At 33.6% G+C, this 13,464-nt stretch overlaps 1 protein-coding gene across 1 annotated transcript in view; it reads right to left on the bottom strand.

Moving 5' to 3' along the window:
* Positions 1–2,981: 2,981 nt before the first annotated feature.
* LOC102807981 (glutamine-dependent NAD(+) synthetase-like) overlaps positions 2,982–13,464 on the bottom strand; it is a 47,128-nt gene continuing 36,645 nt past the window's right edge. The window contains exons 2-13 of the mRNA XM_085505862.1: positions 13,124–13,205; positions 12,501–12,575; positions 11,754–11,927; positions 11,497–11,599; positions 9,726–9,894; positions 9,341–9,476; positions 8,859–8,965; positions 7,914–8,045; positions 6,990–7,059; positions 6,411–6,543; positions 4,564–4,739; positions 2,982–3,515 (exon numbers count right to left, since the gene is read on the bottom strand). Coding sequence (XP_085361988.1) covers positions 2,982–3,515; positions 4,564–4,739; positions 6,411–6,543; positions 6,990–7,059; positions 7,914–8,045; positions 8,859–8,965; positions 9,341–9,476; positions 9,726–9,894; positions 11,497–11,599; positions 11,754–11,927; positions 12,501–12,575; positions 13,124–13,205 — 1,891 coding nt within the window. The remainder of the gene's footprint in view (positions 3,516–4,563; positions 4,740–6,410; positions 6,544–6,989; positions 7,060–7,913; positions 8,046–8,858; positions 8,966–9,340; positions 9,477–9,725; positions 9,895–11,496; positions 11,600–11,753; positions 11,928–12,500; positions 12,576–13,123; positions 13,206–13,464) is intronic.

Below are 13,464 nucleotides of genomic sequence, written 5' to 3'. Positions count from 1 at the left end.
TATATGACAAATGCTCTTAGAGATGCCAAACGTAATTTCTATTCAGAACAGTTTGTTGAATATAAACTGTATATATTGGAAAACCAATAAAACCTGGAAAATAATAAATGAAATATTAGGAAGAGGACACTCAAAAACAAAATTACCGGACCACATTGATGTCCATTACCCCGGTAGCAATGCTACGACTACACTGAATGACCAAGATGCAATTGTGAATGGGTTCAATAACTTTTTTACCAGAGTTGGGGCGAACCTTGCAAACGAAATCCCACCACGTACATTCGACATTTACAATGCACATATGACAAATTCATTTTTCTTGCGTGATACCACAGCTCATGAAGTGTCAGATATATTGAGAGGGTTAGATAAAAAGAAGGCAGTTGGTTATGATGAAAAAAGTGCTAAGCTACTCATACATGCAGCGGAGTATATTTCTAAGCCCCTCTCTCACATTATAAATCTTTCATTCTCTTCTGGTTCGTTTTCAAATACTCTTAAAATAGCAAAGGTTACCCCTATCTTTAAAAAGGGAACTCCTTTTGACCCTGGTAATTATAGACCTGTCTCAGTACTGCCCCAATTAAGTAAATTATTCGAGAAAATAATCAACAAACAATTAACTTTATTTGAATAAATTCAATATATATTATTCCAAGCAGTACGGCTTTAGAGAAAACATTAGTACAAAACTCTCTGTTATAGACTTAGCACAAAAGATATTAGATGAAATTGATCAAGGGAATGTAGTTCTTGGAGTTTTCTTAGAGTTTTCTTAGATTTTAGAAAGGCGTTCGACACTGTTAATCACTCAATTTTACCTTTGGACTTGATCGACGGCTATTTACAAAAAAGGGAACAACATGTAAGTGTGAATGGTGTAACATCAGACTCACTTCCAATAATATGCGGTGTTCCGCAAGGGTCTGTACTTACATGGTCCTTCTTTGTTTCTTCTTTATGTTAATGATATAGCATTATCATCCACGTACTTTGACATCCGTCTGTTTGCAGGCGACACCAGTCTATTTCATACATTTCAATCTGGGAACAGTATTAATCTACACTATGTTAATGAAAAGTTAAATCAAATAGTTGACTGGTGCGACTGCAATAAACTGACAATAAATACTAACAAAACTGAATATATACTATTCAGAGGTAAAAATACAAAGGTAGTGACTTTTGGGAGTTTGACAATTAGAAACCAAAGCATTAGTGAGGTAAAGTGTACTAAATATGTTGGTGTGCTGCTGGACCACAAGTTAAATTGGAAAAAAACATATTGATCATGTGATGAGCAAAATAAGTGTCAAAGCAGGTATCATATATAAATTAAGAAAAATTGTTCCAAGGTCAACTCTATTATTATTGTATAACTCATTTATTTTTCCACATATTTCATATATGTTAGAAACCTGGGGAAATGCCCATAAAACTCATTTACAAACAATACTAATTATTCAAAAACGAATTGTACGTACTATTTCTGGTTCACCTCCTTTTTCACATACTCTCCCATTGTTTAACAGCTGTAATATACTTGATATATACAAACAACACCAGTTCCAATTAGCCCTTTTCGTTTTTGATAGTATTCATGGACATTTTCCTAATTCTATATCCCAACTCTTTCAGCATGTACCCAAAACTTATCATACTAGGTTTCATACCAAAGGAAATTTAATAATTCCAAAGTACCGTATTAATGTAGGTCAACGTTCTATTAAAAATACTGGCCCCCAAGCTATGGAACCAGCTACCACAGAATATAAAAGACATTACCTCAAGGAAATTGTTTAAGTTAAAAATGAAAGAAAAATTAATTGAATAATAATATAAGGTTATTACGAAGATACCTCAAAGTATGCACGAAGACAGTACAGCGGCAGTATCGACCGACCGTACTGTCTGTCGTAATAACCTTATTATTATACATCTTTTCCCTTCAAGGATACATCATGGAAATGCCGAAATCCAAAAAGTTTAGAACAGAATCAGCGAACTTCTTTGTATGGAGTCCGGACAAATCCTGGTGGCAGCCATGTTTGTTTTTATTATTAGAGGACGCTTACGCGCGTAATCATTCCATATTTGGAATTGGCATTTCCAAATATGGTAGTATGAAAATACCCCGTAAAATACCGCAAAATTATGGCACGCTGTAACTTATGGCGTTACGGTGACAGATGTATAATAATAATAATTATCATCATTATCATTATCATTGTCATTATTATTATTATTATTATTATTATTATTATTGTTATTATTATTATTGTTGTTATTGTTATTAATATTATTAGCTTCACTTACAGGTTCAGGTTATTATAAATCACCCTCAAAGATAGTGTAATTCATTATGTTTTTTGAGGAATCAGACTAGATTTGCCAACGGCTATTTCTGGTTCCTATTTTACCTATTTATAATTGATTCAGTAGTATTTCCGTGATGCACATTGAAGTTAAAAAATGTCAATGATTGTATAATAAGTTTCCATTGATACTAAATATAATATAGTTATCATAACCAGGAGTATGTTATTCAACAAATTGACTCGCTTATATCTACTTTATCTACTTATCTGTTTGGGTTGTTTATACGGTACGGATGGTCTAGGGTGTAGCAATACTTCAAAAAACAATGCTGGAAAATGCTAAAATGTCCGAATGGCAAACAAACTGAATTTTACTTGGTACGCGATAGGTTGAAACAATTTCTACGAAATTGCCTAAGAAAAAGCATAGGGCTTAAAAAGCATCAGGGACACCAACCATGATACCCGAGTTTCACCTTTTCTGAACTTTTTAATAGAATTTAGACATTATTTACATTTCATTATTCGATTTATTCACTGACCTAATTATTATTTGAATTATTCTAATGTTTTTGGAACGAGGTCTCCGGTTGATTATTTCGTAAATCATTAACATAGACATAGACAGACATAGGCTGGGGTAATGTATTCTTTGCGCCCTTAGGTTGAAGTTTTCCATGTCCAGGGCTTCCACCATGTAGCACCTAGATTAGAGAACCTACTGTTGGTAGCACTAGTACTCAAGGACCGTTTGAGCCCCGATATAGAACTTCTACGCTTTTTGATAGAACCCTTTAGGGTTTCAGTCACTCCTAAATCTTCGCTAACAAGACTGGCACATCGTTTTCTGCCTTTAAATCCTGGTTCAGATCTGGTTGAACATTGCCGATCGTGTGCTAAAATCTCATTCTCGTCTCTGTCAGTTGTTGCCGTCATGGCAACACATCCTGCATCATACTTAACACTGACAATGGAAGGATCAGTGCAAATTGAGAAATTTCTCGAAGCGGTTTCAGTTTCCATAGCAACGAATGCTCCAGCATCTGGTGTTTTGTCAGTGAAGAAAGCCCTTCCTGCTTTCTGCTCTCTTTCAGGACCACCAAACATTCTAGCATAATCTAAATCCTTCCTTTTACCAAACCTAGTGTTGCCATGGCGACTGTTCCTTTTATCTTTCTCCTCAAGCGTTTTCACCTATCAATAAATGCAAAACATACTTGATTTTTTACTCAAACTATTGTCTCATGTGTACAAGTGGCATTAAAGCAGCATGATGCAACATTCTCTTATTTTTACAACTGATATATTTGTAGTTGGTGAAATAGATAAAATAAAAAAATGATTAATCATAGTCTGAACACGCATCAAAGACTCTTGTATACTTTTCATCTGTATAAATATGCATTATGATATTATACAAAGCTGGGGGATTGTTTATTTTTATTATATCACATCACATCATAACATTATGTATTTTGTGTAATATTAAAAGGCGGTAATCGTCGCGCCACGCATTCGCGAGAGATATATGGGTCTAATATAAACAAAGATGGCGACTTTGACTGTTGCGCAGAAAGTCTACAAAAGTAGACGTATATTTAATTATTTTTTAGGTGATTGGAAGGTATGAAGGAGTCACCGGCGGTAATTAGTGCAAGTCGTGCACAGGTCAAGCCTCATAACTTGTGATTTCCGTTAGAAGAGTGCATTCTATTGTGGGAAAATCAAAGTTTATCAACACAAATGTCGCACATGCGCAGTGTGACGACCACCGTCTTTTAAGCATTGAAAAAAACATAAAAACAGAAATACTTAAAATGAGAAAAACAAACTCAAACTTTAACAAGGCATTCTGAATGTATTCACTGTGAAACAGAATCTGTTCTGGAATCAGATATTTGCCATCTTAATTGCATAAATGCTATGAGCAGCAGTCAATTCTAAACCAGTCTCCCGTATAAAAAACTGCTTACAATTCACAATGATTGTACTCCCTGACAAAAAATCTAGACTTGGATCAAATAAAAAAATCTAAAATTTGTTGCACCAGATATGGTATGCAAGATTTCAGGTTGCAGGTTGATTATGTTAATAGCTCCTTAATTTCTAGTGTTACCAAATGAAAAGCAAACTGCTGAGCATTGAGGTAATCGTAATCAAAGTAAAATATAAATGGATGGCAATGCCTTCAAATAATGTCATAATAAAGATATTCTATGTCTTCCTGTTAATACTGTCATACCTGCTCATCAATACTACGGAATTGCCAGGGCCATTTTGCATTGTACAGAAACTGACGTAGATCAAATCTGTTATCATCTAGACTGTAGGATTCAGCATGATATGATGGGGTCAGTGTTGTCATCTTATGTCGGTTGATGGAGTAGGTACGGAAAAATGCTTCACTTTCTCTGCTACCTGCAATACAGTAACATGATATGACATTTTTATGTATGCTGCAAGTCTTGAGACACACGCTGTTAATATTGTGCTTGACTATTTACTAGCATGTTTGTGGAAGTGAAAGCATTTTAATTTCACGCGTTTATACATTGTATTACCAGGTGTCCAACACAATTGATGCAAAAACAATGAAAAATGCAGCATGCATGCGTGGCAAACATCCCACAGTTAGCAACGAGCTTTCCCTTGAAATTAAATATTATGTGATGTGCTGTTCAAATAATCGAAACAATAATTTTCTAAAACACACGGCCCAATGTTTTCTATATTACGAGCGATTTAGTGAGATATATAGCATAGACATATATTTAATAGTATCATCATATAACTACACAGTTGAGTTAATTTAAATATGATCACTCGAAATTAAATTGTCAGTCTAACAACCACATTATACTCTCTACTTTGGGATTGCTTGCTTTAATCAAAACGTGGAATATAATTTTTCTAAGACTTCAAAACTTGGCAAGCAATGATACATAACATTATTTATAGGTACTTGTGCATCTCGATTTATATAACAGCAAATTACTTTGTATATGGGTCAATAGTATCCACAAAATTTACATTGTTACAACACATTTTTAGAATTAATTTGGTGATCAAAGAATTCTCCAAGTGACAATTTAAGTGACCTTATTTACAAACGGCTGCAGAGATCTGGCTGATAAAAGGAGAGCTATGTGACCTGGGCCCTCATAAAGTTCCATTCTCATAAACATTTTGCCACTACAAGGACTTTTCCATTACGTCATTATGGGCAAGCCAAACATTATTGTTGGCAATAATGATTTTAATTCCCTACCATGTGACCACGATTTGACCAATCAATGTGACATTTGCACATAAACCGAAATACAAGTATTGTTACTATTGAACATATAAAATAGGATTACCTTACAATAGCTATATGGCAACAATGTTCAATACCTTTTTTAACTAAATATCATAAGCAGTTATAGTTAATGGAAAAGTCAAATCTAACAACATAATACTCCCAGATGAAAGAGCTCGGCAAATGTAAGAAAATGCAATTCACAGTTTTTCACTTTTCATTATATATATATATATATATATATATATATATGTGGATCTGATGTCACACTTGAATATTTAGAGAATGAAAAGTGATATAAAAAAACTGTAAATTGCATTCTCCTACATTTATAGAGGTCTTTCTTTAGGGAGCATTATGTTGTTTGCCTTGACTTCCCCGTTAACTGAAGTAAGATTTTGTATTTTAAGATTACTGTTACTATTTTCCAATTTTGATTGTTAAATTCGTTTGTTTTATTGAGGAAAAACAATAGTTTTACTAAATGAAATAATATTTATTAGAGTTAATAGTCATATATGAGTTGTTTCAGCTGTTTCAGTCATAAATGACAATTGAAATAACAAACATTTCAAAAATATATTAAATTATGTTTTGTCTCTAACTAGTATTTTCGTGAATTCAGTAATAATCAAAATTATCGTTGGCATGCTTGTGGAATACATTTTTAATAAAATATTCATAATAATAACATATTTCTGTATTAACTTGTCAAAATCAATTGTTGTGGGGTGTTTTTTGGCCAAAAAAGAAGGGAAAATATTTATCGTAGTGTTTTTATAATATTTGACTTACCTGCCTTGGAGAGTATGCGTCCCTCCACTGATGTATCAACTTGCAAAACATTGAGAAAGGACCGCATTTGGACATTTTACGAAGTCTTCCACAGTCGAACAGTTGAGCATGAGACATGCCCATGTCTTCCTTCAATACAAATATAACAAATATTTTGAGATTATGGATTTTCAAAATAATTTTTAAAATTTCTAATATGAGGAACACTATATAAAAGTAATGAAAAGAATATCAATATTAAATTCAGAAAATGTATGCGTATTTGAAGCAGATTGCAGCAATGAAATGTGTACTACAGTTTTACTGTACATTTCAGTGTTGACAAATCTCACAATTTCGAAAGTTTAAGACATGTGTCCATTTATTAAAAAAAACTTGAAATCTAGATATATATCTGTCAGAAAAGTATTCATTCATTGTTAAAGAACAAAACTAATCAGACAACGTAACTCGTCTATATAAATATACCATATACAATTATACTAAGTATTATATTAAGTAACATCATTCAGCTTGAGAGAACCTACCTACACAGTAGATAATAGTACTTTAAAGAATGATATGGAGCCTATTACCTCATCTTTCTGTGTTATTTTCCCTGCAGTTAAAGGTTCTAGTTCAGCAGTCGGTGGTGTTTGGATGATTCTACAATTGGGAAAATGAATAATTACACAAATCAATAAAATAAGAAATTTTCAATAATTTGCCGTCACATAGTAAATGCTGTGTCTAATACTGAAACAATTCAATTGGATGCTGATTGATTGCCTTGGTAAGTGTCGTTCTCTTATAAACACATTACAGGTGGAACAGAAGTTGCATTGAGATGAGGGTTCCCATAAAAACCTCTGAATGTAATTATCTATATTTTGAATAACAAGGGATGGTATTCTTGTATTTCAAACTGTTTTATTTATTATTGTACACGAATAAACCCATCCAAGGTTTCTGAATTAAATTTTAGCGAACACCAACTCGGTTTTGGAAATGCACAACGTTTCCAATATTGCCAATAACAGTGTAGATGATCGGTTTCAATCTTCAACACAGATGATTTTGTTTGTTTTATTTAAAAAAAATGACAAATACCGTTTCATAATTTTGTTGGTACGCGACTATTTGGTTTTTATTCATGAAATAGCCCATCTTTTGAATCGCGTGGATTTGCGAGCTCCATGTAAACATACTTTTCTGTAAACGAAACCCTGTGGGTTACCTTGGCTGGCGAAGATTAAATAGCCTTACTTTTCAAGATTTTACATAGGTTTATTTGTAGTACGAGATCAGTTAGAACATGGCTAATGATTGGAGTGAAATTGGAGGTTTTATACGAGTGATACTGGTTGTGCTAATCAGTATATTCGAGATGGCAAGGTGTGCATTATGAGGTTCAAGTGAGCATACAGTACACTGCGATGGTCAGGTACAACAGTAAGACCAATCAAAAGCATCAAATTGCTTAAAAAGACTCCTTAACTCAGACAGTTTTTTGTACTTACTTGTCAAGTGAAGGCAGGTTGTATTTTTCTTTTGCATATAAAATGAATTGTCTGAGAATAGTTTTACTAATCCCACCAATAGGATTGATATCAGCGCTGGAAAAGTCATATTTAGTGAGATAACCTCTCAAGCTAATAATAAATGGAAACAAAATAAGTAAACATCTACATGTACATGTACAAGGACTGCAACCATGAGATGTTGCTCCAATATAGTCACCAATATCTACGCAAAACAACAGGTCATATAAGTCGTGATTAAGAACAATACTTGACAAGTTCGAGGTAAACATACTCTCCTATGCAGGATTGCACTAAGAAGTCGCGTATTTCACCTCAATAAAAATGCACAGATTTGAGGCGTCTCTAAAGCATGCGCACAACCACGACTGGCGTAACATATGACAAAAGGTCATAAACAAAATTGTAGCGTTGTGTTGCTGATCAAGAAGAGTTGCCGATGAATTTCCCACATTACACATTTACCACTTTCCAGGGCTGTCTATAGAATGTGGCCTAATACTGAACAAAAACCGTTGGTCGTAGAATATCACTTGATTGGCATGGGTTACAATGTGTATTTGAAGCAGGTACCGAAGATGATGACATGCGCCTCGAGCATGGGTCGGTCTGTACAAAATATTGAAATCATTCCTAAAATAATATCAGTGGAGTTCTTACATTAGGCAATACCGTGAATATAGTTACTATGTTTTCAATTGTATGTAGATGAAAGTCTGTGTTAATATTATACTGAAAAAAATATATATGTCACATCATGCACACAATTATTACCGTGCATTTCACAGCGAGCCTCACGTTAGTAAAATGGCAACTTAGTCTTGTGATTCTGACGAACGATGGAAAATCACAAATGTGGACACAGTTTGTTGGGTAAACATTATTTCACCTTTTCTATAAAAAACAGTATAAAATGAAGGATACCTTTCTTCAAAATTGGTAGATCCCAGTACTAATAGTACTCCACTTAATCCACGTGAACATAGTGATAACTGGGCAAACTGGTAAGATAGAACCATTCTCGTACGAGCCTATAACATATTAATTGTTTTGTTTTTTTGTGGTAATTTTATACCAAAATCAAGCACTTTTGATAAGTTTTTATTGTAAAATTCCACTTATTAATTATTAGTATTGTGTTAGCATGTAATATAAAACACCTCATACTAGACATAAAACGAAAAAAAAACACACAGGAATATGGAAACAGTAATATGCACATACATATTATATCTTCATTTTACTTGATTCATGGGCTGAATGAGAATAGCAAATCATTTCTTCTGTATCAATTTCTTACGAACAGTCAACATCAGAAGTCGATTAAAAGAGAAACTCAACATCTTACAATAGCCGGAATCTACACCAAAGTGCTGAAAACAACCAACAATAAAATAAATCTGTACCTGTATATTCTGCAAAGCAAGGTTTTCACGAACACTGCCTCCATGCGCTTTGAACTTTGGAGTTTTACCTGTTGTCATGGTGAATATTCCAACCGATGCAGACACAGCAGAGTCAATTTTGATGTCCAAATGGTAACTATGGTAACAGAATATATGGCATCTCTTATTATGAATAAATATATAAACAAAATTCTGTACACACATTATCCCATAACACAATTCTGGGTTTTGTCAAAAATCACAATATTAAGAAACACAAGTTAGCATACCACTGTATTTTCTCTGTAATCCACATATACAGACTAAACTAAACAGGCATTTGCACAAACACAAGCATGCAAATAGAGTTTGAGTCAACAGTTTTGACCTTCCATGATGAACTCACCTGCCAATATCAGCAGCCAATCTCTTGGCATTTTCCTTTGTTTCTTCAGATGAATTCACTGTTCCCATGTAACATGTTGTAAACATTTTGCAAGCCAAGTCTTTGGGATCTCTTGGTGTATATGTTTTATCACTGACTACTCTGTGTACGTCAGATAACACATCAATATCTATGGAAACGAAAAGTATACAATGACTTGAATGAATACTTTTGCATTCTGACATGAACTATTCGATTTATTTGAAAAAAAATAAAATGTCAATGTGATGAATACGTGTGACACCACATATCAAATGTAACATTGATAGCACTTTCACCAGAGATGGCATTAGACACCAAATGATGCATTGATAACACTTACTTTCATTAGAGATGGCGTCACACATCAAATGACACATTGATAACACTTACTTTCATTAGAGCTGACATCACACATCAAATGATACATTGATAACACTTACTTTCATTAGAGATGACGTCACACATCAAATGACACATTGATAAAACTTATTTTCATTAGAACTGACATCACACATCAAATGATACATTGATAACACTTTCATCAGAGATGACATTATACACCAACCGATACATTGATAACACTTACTTTCATTAGAGATGACATCACACATCAAATGATACATTGATAACACTTACTTTCATTAGAGATTACATCACACATCAAATGACACATTGATAACACTTACTTTCACTAGAGCTGACATCACACATCAAATGATACATTGATAACACTTTCGTCAGAGATGACATTAGACAGCAACCGATACATTGATAACACTTACTTTCATTAGAGATGACATCACACATCAAATGACACATTGATAACATTTACTTTCATTAGAGATGACATCACACATCAAATGACACATTGATAACACTTACTTTCATTAGAGATGACATCACACATCAAATGACACATTGATAACACTTTCATTAGAGCTGACATCACAAATCAAATGATACATTGATAACACTTTCATCAGAGATGACATTAGACACCAACCGATACATTGATAAAACTTACTTTCATTGGAGATGACGTCACACATTAAATGACACATTGATAACACTTACTTACACTAGAGCTGAAATCACACATCAAATGACACATTGATAACACTTACTTTCATTAGATCTGGCATCACACATCAAATGATACATTGATAATACTTTCATCAGAGATGACATTAGACACCAACCGATACATTGATAACACTTACTTTCATTAGAGATGTCACCACACATCAAATGACACATTGATAACACTTACTTTCATTAGAGCTGACATCACACATCAAATGATACATTGATAACACTTTTATCAGAGATGACATTAGACACCAACCGATACATTGATAACACTTACTTTCATTAGAGATTACATCACATATCAAATGACATATTGATAACACTTACTTTCACTAGAGCTGACATCACACATCAAATGATACATTGAACTTTCATCAGAGATGACACTAGACACCAACCAATACATTGATAACACTTACTTTCATTAGAGATGACATTACACATCAAATGACACATTGATAACACTTACTTTCATTGGAGATGACATCACACATCAAATGATACATTGATAGCACTTACTTTCATTAGAGCTGACATCACACATCAAATGATACATTGATAACACTTTCATTAGAGATGACATCACTCATCAAATGATACATTGATAACACTTTCATTAGAGATGACATCACACATCAAATGACACATTGATAACACTTACTTCCATTAGTGATGGCATCACACACCAAATGACACATTGCTAACAAAAGACATGCTGTAGACGAACTATCAATACCACCACTTAATGGAAGAAAAAATCCACCCTAAAGATAAGAAAACCACCAATGATCAAATGCAGTTAAGAGTACATTTCTATATATATAATAAAACTTAGGTGTCATGGAAGCAAAATTCATAAGAAATTATGTAACGCAATAATCGTTTAAATGAATCAAATACATTGAAATAAAATACAACCTGTCCACTGCGTCGTAGGTAGTCCCAAAGCCAGCATGCTGGACCAAGTGTAATTTCCTCAGGTACTGTGTGGTATTGCCATTCGATTGGTTGAAAGTAAGGAATCGCAACGTCGTCATCGAGCGACAGGGAAAAGTCAACTTGAATTCTGGGATAAACTTGTGCATTAGTTGCCTGGTAATGAAATAATAGATGCAGATATGAGCGTCACAATTTGATAAAATATGTTATTGATCAGATATTTTTTTTACATTTATAGACATTAGAGCATCCTTATCACAATCAGATGGCGACTTCATTCATTGCATCTTGTACTCTCACCAATTACAATGGCCAGGTTGACCATGTTTGTTACAGTATATAGTTTAGGTTATACCGTAAAGTATAAACTAGAAGATTGTATTAATTAATTAATGCAATCATGTTCTGCTTGAACTTTAGTCAATTTTTACCATTCTATCCTAAACCTATTCAAGCAACATAAATATGAATTTAATTCGTATTTATAAACACCACTTCCATATGTTATTTAGTGATACTTGAACATTTTGCTGGCTAGCACAATTATATCCATTTTCATACATTGTCAGTGAACATAATAGAGCCTCACTGATGTTAATGTGCTAATTTTTAAAACATAGTAGCACTGTTGAATGATACACATTTACATGTTAATATTGAATCAAGACTACTGAAATTTTGATTCAAATTGGCAATGGCATTTTATGATGCTTGTTAAGTAATTACCTGCATAGAGCGGCTTGAAAACTGGCCACGGAATGTTCGAGTATCCTCCAAATCTAAAATTGCAGTGTAAACTTCCTACAGAATGGAACAAATGAAGTCTATAGATACAAATTAACATATGAATCCCTTTTTCCCCGAACAGTACCTTTGTAGGGTTCATACTGCCCTCTAATCTTCATACTTAAATTTCTCTTGTTTGTTTGCATCTTCATTGCATATTCAAATGAGGCTTATTTACTATTTTGCATAGCATAGTTTGTCCCACTTTGTTTTGAATTCAATATAATATATGCATTGTATTGTCCATCAGAACTGATTTTGTAGGTGTCATTCTCAACTAGTGATGGAACGCATCTTTGACGTCAAAATGTTGTACATGGGTCAAGTCAATGATGGACGATTACAGATCTAATTGATATTGATGCTTTCAATGGCCTTTGTGTCACCCATTTACGTAACAGAAGTTGTCACTAGAGGGTGCAATTTATGGGAATGTTGCCATTTCCTTTTGAATACTACTTTTCCCATTTTTGACCCCCTGGATAAATACAGTCACATTACATTATAGGGCTTAGCTAGATAAGAGTTAAAACTAAATGACATGATTTCACAATAAAACATACCACGTTATTCAATGAAAACTGTTCTCCCTGAACAGCTATCTTGCCATTGAGACAAATCATAGAGCCCCCATCATAGTAGTATCTAGTATTGACCTATGACCTCTACATACTTGGAGCAACACTACGGTAATTTAACAGCAAGTCTCGAAATATTTATTCACATTTTCGAACTTTTAACTGTGGTTCTTGTTATTATGATATCTCAGGTAACAATCCCGCTTGAAACAACCAACTTTGCAATCAATTTTCACAACTTTGTAAGCAGTTTGTTGTCGATACTTCGGTTGGCTGTTGTGATAATTTGTTTATATATGAGGCATTCCTGTTGCATTTACTTAATG

This window comes from Saccoglossus kowalevskii, chromosome 12 (assembly GCF_978046115.1).
Source record: "Saccoglossus kowalevskii chromosome 12, keSacKowa6.1, whole genome shotgun sequence".
NCBI lineage: Eukaryota > Metazoa > Hemichordata > Enteropneusta > Harrimaniidae > Saccoglossus > Saccoglossus kowalevskii.
This window is presented reverse-complemented; position numbering and strand designations above follow the sequence as displayed.